The following is a 6,565-nucleotide window of genomic DNA, read 5'->3' on the forward strand; positions in this document are numbered from 1 at the left end:
AACCTGCTGCTGTAAGGTGCCAATTACAGTTACTAATCTATCATTCAAGCTGTTATCCTGCGGGGATATCTTAATGTAAGCCTGGGAATCTTCAATGAAAGACCTGGAAAAAGATGAACCAAAACAAGAAGTTTTCAGAAACTTTAAAATGTTATAAACCACAAATCACCCAAAAGGGTAGCCCAAACATGCATAATATCAAAGCAACAAATAAAATGCAGTGAGCAGCATTCTTACTTTATCATGGATCCCCCTTTTCCAATGATTCCACCACAAGAGCTATTCGGTACAATTAACCTGAATCTCAATCTTGGTTCAGCTTCCTCACCATCTTCAGCATAAAACTATTTGACAATGTATAGTACCATATAAGAGTATTAATGTAAATAACCAAATGCAGTCTGTGTTATGGACTTATGGGTATTACCTCATTCGCCAACTTGGTCAGTATAAGTTCAACTGCATCAAGAACTTCATCAAACGTTCCAGACACCATAATAATCCTATCAGATGTTCCTGGAAAATGTTCATAGTTCCGTGACAGTTGGATTCGTGCATTAGATCGCGACTGGAAATCCGAAATCGTTGATCCACCCTTTCCAATAATTGAACCGGCTTCCGCATTTGATGCAAGAAACCTCAAATATGTGGTATCTGTGTAGTCTTGGACATAAAATGATTCATTATTAAAGCAACTCATTACAAGGTTAATACAAGGATGTGACGTTTAATCTAAAGAAAAAGGAAAATTGCACCACAGGAAAGTGAACTAAAACAAATTTCAAGCTCCCTGAACACAAAATAAATGATAAAGTGTGGTCTTTTGTATACAACTGATGACCAGCTTCCCACTGGAAGGTAGGGCTGGCAAAATATGTCTTATCGTGTTAAACAGGTTAGAGACGATGCACTTAACACAAGGATCAAATATGAATAAGACTCGTTTAACTACTTTATATCTCATGTCTTAACACAGTTGTATGTTTCCAGTACCAATAAGGAGAACTGACGGAGCCTAGCCTACTTATTTCAATTATTTAAAAGGTTAAAAAATTATATAGTGTACTTTTTTGTTTAACATGCTTATTCGTGTCTTAAACAGGAAGGTAGAATCATCCAGTGGAATGCTAAAAACTGTACGAAGACTACAATTAAGTATCTACTTATCTGTAAAAACTTGTTGCTGGTAGTTGGTCATGTAACATGTAATAGCAAATAGCAAACATTATTGTAACACTCTGTGGAACAAAATTGAACTTGTACAGTTGTTTAAGCATAGCATACAAAATATTTGAAGTATAGCTTCTTGCATGACTTGCATTTACAAAAACTATTTAGCTGAAAATCCCAAAAAAAAAAAGAAAGGCAAACACTAGGTAGACACTATCCACACCAAGTATAATGAGAATTAACAAATCAAAGATGTAAATCTCATTCATGATTAGTCTAATCTAATTAAGTGTTTTCCTTTGTCCATTTATACATACAAAACCTATACATAGTTGCATATTCATGTAAACCTAATCAACAAACATTCATAACAGAAATCAAATTGCAGCAGCTGATTAATGACGACAACACTAGCATAAATTCGAGAATCATATTCATCAGGATTAACTCTGTGCATTCGCCTATACTCCACATACTTAAGTGAGATCTGGTAAGTTGAGGTGAAATTAAACTAGAAGTAGAAGATGATCAAAAGGAGAAGCATGAATTGAATATAATATTAAGAATATATACCTGCCGGAGGAGGAGAGTGCGGCGGTGGAGCACCGTCATCAAATGATCCCATTGCTGTGGTTTTGCAGGCAATTAAGAGGAGTTTGTTTAGAGGATTTGCAGAGTTACGCATCCATTGCTATGCTTATGCTAAATTATTATGAAATCGACATGTTAGTTAATGTTACATTTACATATTATAAACGAGTCAATTGAAGAGTAGATTTCTCTTAATTTGTAATTGCCTATCTATTCATGGGTTATGGGTTAAAATCATTTTGTCAAACGAGTTATAACATAGCATGGATTTTATAACATAGTGTCATTTCTATACTTGAAGTTTGGCCAACTACGCAACTTTAGCACGTTTTGTAAATTTCTTGCAAATTCACACCCGACGTTTCCAAAATCATGCTATTTTAGTAATTTTTCATAACCCGTTTGTTTTTTTTAAGTCTACATTAAATTAATTCATAAGTATTTTGAGAACCACAATTAAAATAACGGACCTTATTTATTTATATCGATTGATAAATCTCGTGTAATACACGGGTTCAAAAGCTAGTATTGTATATTACACTAGTTTTTATCCCCCGTATTACAGGGTTATTTTACATTTTTTGTTTCTAATATTTATATATTTTTAAAATTTTTAATTTTATTTATTGTTAGGAAGTTAATAGTGTACTCAGGGTTTGATGAAGAAAGGGTTTCATAAATAAATGAAATGTTATAACTCTTTTAAAAATTATCTGGGTTTGGAGGTGTAACCCATGACTCGCTTATTTTTAAAACTATAAAATTGTTTCTTAATTATACATAACTAGATTTTATCCCCCGTATTACAGGGGTTGTTTTACATTATTCGTTTTTAATATTTATATATGTATATTTGGATTTTAATTTTATTTATTGTAATAAAGTTAATAATTAATATACTTGAGCTTTGATGATGAAATGATCTCACAAATAAATGATATCTTATAATCCGGTTTAAAAGCTATCTGGGTTTGGTGATACCTATTATCCTTTTATTTTCTTTAGTATAAAATTGTTTCTTAATTATAAATAATATTTTTTTTCTAAATAAAATAGGATATTAATTTTTAGTATATTCCTATTGATAAGATTTTCATATCAAATATTTGATAAGATTATTTTTTAATATAATGAGATGTTATAACCCGTTTAAGAGCTATCCGGGTTTGGTGAGACCTTTACCTGTGAATTCGGGTCAAATGCGTGAGAAGCCTTCATTTACAAATAAAGTAATCTGATGGCTTGAGAGAATGGTTGTTTTACATTTTTCGTTTTTTAATATTTATTTTTTGGATTTTAATTTTCTTTATTGTAAGAAAGTTAATAATATACTTAGAGTTTGATGATGAAAGGGTTTCATAAATAAATGATATGTTATAACCCGTTTAAAAGCTATCTGGATTTGGTGACCCATGACCCGCTTATGTTTTTTTACTATAAAATTGTTTATTAATTATAAATAATATATTTTTCTTTTAAAATTGGATATTAAATTTTAGTATATTCCTATTTTGTAGGATTTTCATATCAAATAATTGGTAAGATTAATTTTTAATTTAATGAGATGTTATAACCCGTTTAAGAGCTATTTGGTTTTGGTAAGACTCATACCCATGAATTTGGGTTAAATCAATGAGAGACCTCCATTTAAAAATCAAGAAATCTGGTGGCTTCCATAAAAGGGGGGAGCGACCACATCTCGATACATAGGATTTTTGGATTTTCGTTTATATATATTATAGATATCTTTTTTTTAATGAGATATTAATTTTAGTGCATCCCTATTTTATAGGATTTTTATATCAAATATTTGGTGAGATTCATTTTTAATTTAATGAGATGTTATAACCCGCTAAAGGCTTTTTGGGTTTGGTTAGACTCATACCCGTAAATTCAGGTCAAATGCATGAGAACTTGACCGAAAGTGTTATTTAGAAAAAAATACAAGGACATGTAAAATTCAAGGGCAAAGTTTGTATTTAAACTTTATAGATTCCTAACGTGACTGGTAAACCAAACCGTAAGGTCTCGGGTTTGAATCTCACAAGAGGGGGGTTTTTCTCAGATATTGATTTTCCTCCTGAATTGGTGGCTTGGTGGTGGATATGATTGCGTGGTACCACTGATGACACGATGATACTCCAGTGATCCGTGAGTGATCCAAATTAGTCGTTCAAAAAAAATATTTTTATGAAGTCAACGGTTTTGTCACCTAAATTATTAAGTTGCATTTATGGTAACAATTATTTCATTAGTAAACGGTTTTAAAAATCATGGAACTTGACCCCAACCGGTCCGGTTCACATGTCTGGTAAACCAAACCGTTGAAAAATGATATTTTTGAATTGCCTTATCCTATACCACATATCTCACTTCTTATACAGTTATCTCAATATGTCACAACACAAAATAATCATATAAACAATTAATAGTTATAGTTTGCCAATGGCGTTGAGTTCCACCTCTTATTATTCAACTTCATTGCTTGGGTTAACATCATCATCACCCTCATCAAATTCAGATGATTTGCCTAAACATTCTTTTTTCGTTTCGGCCGGGTCATCTTCTACGCCAAAAGCTCGATTCGTTGCTCGTCGGACCGAATCCATCTCCGTTCGACAACTTGAACGCCCTCTACGTAATGTTTTACCATTGCTTATTTGAATTATACGCTTTTTGTTTGTTTATTATTAGTTAGTTTATGATTTATGATTTAACTGAGTTTAGCTAGCTTCGTTACGGTAAGAATAGTTTTGGGACTCATGTAGCTTAAAAAAATATATTTAAAACCACTCGTATAGCTTTAAAAAAACATATTTAAAACGCTTGCATTTAAAAAACATATTTAAAACGATTGCAGTCTGTTAGTAAAACATGCGTCGTGTGGCTACGTGTTGATGCGAATTTGGTTAGTGTCGGATTACAGGACCGAAACTAAACTAAAAAATAAATGGAAAATTGGATTTTAATAATCCCAACTTTACAAATAATAATCCCAACTTAGTTTATTCCCATAAGCGGTTCCAAATTTAAAAAAGTTGGCTCTCAAAGGTCCCACCACGTTAAAGAAAACCTAACGTAAAACTTAGCTCGAAATGATGCTTCAAATGGCTTGATTAGCTTCAAATGGGGTGTTTGAATTTCAAATTAACAAAAATTAAGCTGTTTGGAGTATCGTTTCGAGCTAAGTTTTACATCAATCGACTCGTGTCATTCTTCCGATCAAAGGCCCTAAAAAATCAGTTTGAAAGTCGGAAAAAATTTAACGCTGTTATATTTTTTTAACGGGGGACCATCGAGAGCCAATTTTTATTAAATTTGGGACCGCTGGTTGGAATAAACTAAGTTGGGATTATTATCGGCCAATAACCGGAAGTTGGGATTATTAAAATCCAATTTTCCAAAATAAATTTCTCAACCTCCAAATACAACAAATTAACATGTTTAATACAAAAAAAATGTCTTGATGTTTAATACAAAAAAAATTGTCTTGATGAAAATAAATTAGTTAGCACCCAAAGACAATGAATTAGCATATTTAAGAGAAAAAAAATTGTCTTGATGCAAAATAAATTCGTCAACGCCCAAGCACAACAAATTAACATATTTAAGACAAAAAAAAAATGTCTTGATGAAAATAAATTCGTCATCGCCCAAATACAACAAATTAGCATATTTAAAACAAAAATAAAATGTCTCGGTGGCGTGGCGTGACCCAGGTCTGCCACATGGTCCACTGGGTGATATGCGCTCCACCGACATCTCCTATTAACATTTTTGTCATCTGATCTGGTGTCATTGTTCATGACAGTGGAGTACATGCGCCTTCCTGCAAGTCAATACTCCGTTCTGGATGCGCAGAGGATCGAGAGGATTGACGACAATACTTTCAGGTGTTACGTGTACAAATTCAAGTTTTTTGCTTTTGAGGTTTGCCCTGTTTTGTTGGTTCGAGTCGAGGAGCAACCGAATGGATGCTCTATTAACCTCTTGTCTTGTAAGGTAATTGAAATATGCAAATTTTCACGTTCTTAATATTATTTTGTAGCATGTTGTGATGCCATTAATCTTGCATTATTTACTTGTTGCAGCTTGAAGGATCTCCAAATGTGGTTGCACAAAATGATAAGTTTGATGGTGAGCAAATACTTGGCCTTGGTTTTATTATTATAGTGGGAATATAATGTTTATAAGTTATATTACATAATCCCTTTTCAGGACTCCATTGACACTGATTTGGTATGGGCATGCAGCTTCTATGGTGAATAGAATATCATGTGATAGTAACCGGAGCAATTCGTCCACGCAAAAGCTCACTTCGGACACTGTTATCGAGGTGATCGTTACACTTTAACTCTAGTTATACTTATACCTCTTGTTTATTATTGTTTTCTTAAAACTGTTTGAATTTGTTACTGGAAAACTCACGGGACCCATCAATACTCTGCTAACCAATGAGATAAAGTAAAACACGGTTTGTGTATTTATTGTTCAGGTTAGCATTGATATTCCGTTTCCTTTCCTGGCAATACCGGTTCAAACTATTGAATCAAGTGGCACTCAAGTTCTTGAACAAATACTCAAAGTTATGCTTCCCCGGTTTATGGCTCAGGCATATCATACTTTGTTTTCCTTTCTTCTCTTCTCTTTCGATTTCCAAATTATACGATATATATGTACTTTTTCTATAAATATATGCATGACTGGTTTTTTTCTTTTGATGTGAATGCAGTTGATGAAAGACTATCAAGCGTGGGCTTCTGGTGACACCTCAAGGCAGCCTCTTGGAACTGGTAGGATATAA

General features: G+C 32.9%; 2 protein-coding genes across 2 annotated transcripts in view; one reads left to right on the forward strand and one right to left on the reverse strand.

The window, feature by feature from the left end:
- LOC143553383 (protein BTR1-like) overlaps window positions 1–785 on the reverse strand; it is a 1,880-nt gene extending 1,095 nt beyond the window's left edge. Inside the window, exons 1-3 of the mRNA XM_077043390.1 lie at window positions 428–785; window positions 238–344; window positions 1–103 (exon numbers count right to left, since the gene is read on the reverse strand). The exon at window positions 1–103 is cut by the window's left edge and continues 82 nt beyond it. Coding sequence (XP_076899505.1) covers window positions 1–103; window positions 238–344; window positions 428–700 — 483 coding nt within the window. The 5' untranslated portion in view covers window positions 701–785. The remainder of the gene's footprint in view (window positions 104–237; window positions 345–427) is intronic.
- A 3,374-nt stretch (window positions 786–4,159) lies between these two features.
- On the forward strand, window positions 4,160–6,565 carry LOC143553369 (uncharacterized). Its single transcript, XM_077043383.1, has 6 exons — window positions 4,160–4,399; window positions 5,573–5,763; window positions 5,853–5,898; window positions 6,015–6,097; window positions 6,257–6,373; window positions 6,494–6,565. Exons 1-6 carry the CDS (start codon window positions 4,207–4,209, stop codon window positions 6,563–6,565), a joined length of 702 nt encoding a protein of 233 aa, XP_076899498.1. The 5' UTR covers window positions 4,160–4,206.

Source organism: Bidens hawaiensis, unplaced genomic scaffold, assembly GCF_021521415.1.
Source record: "Bidens hawaiensis isolate Kalapana, Puna unplaced genomic scaffold, B.hawaiensis_p1.1 tig00017168_1, whole genome shotgun sequence".
NCBI lineage: Eukaryota > Viridiplantae > Streptophyta > Magnoliopsida > Asterales > Asteraceae > Bidens > Bidens hawaiensis.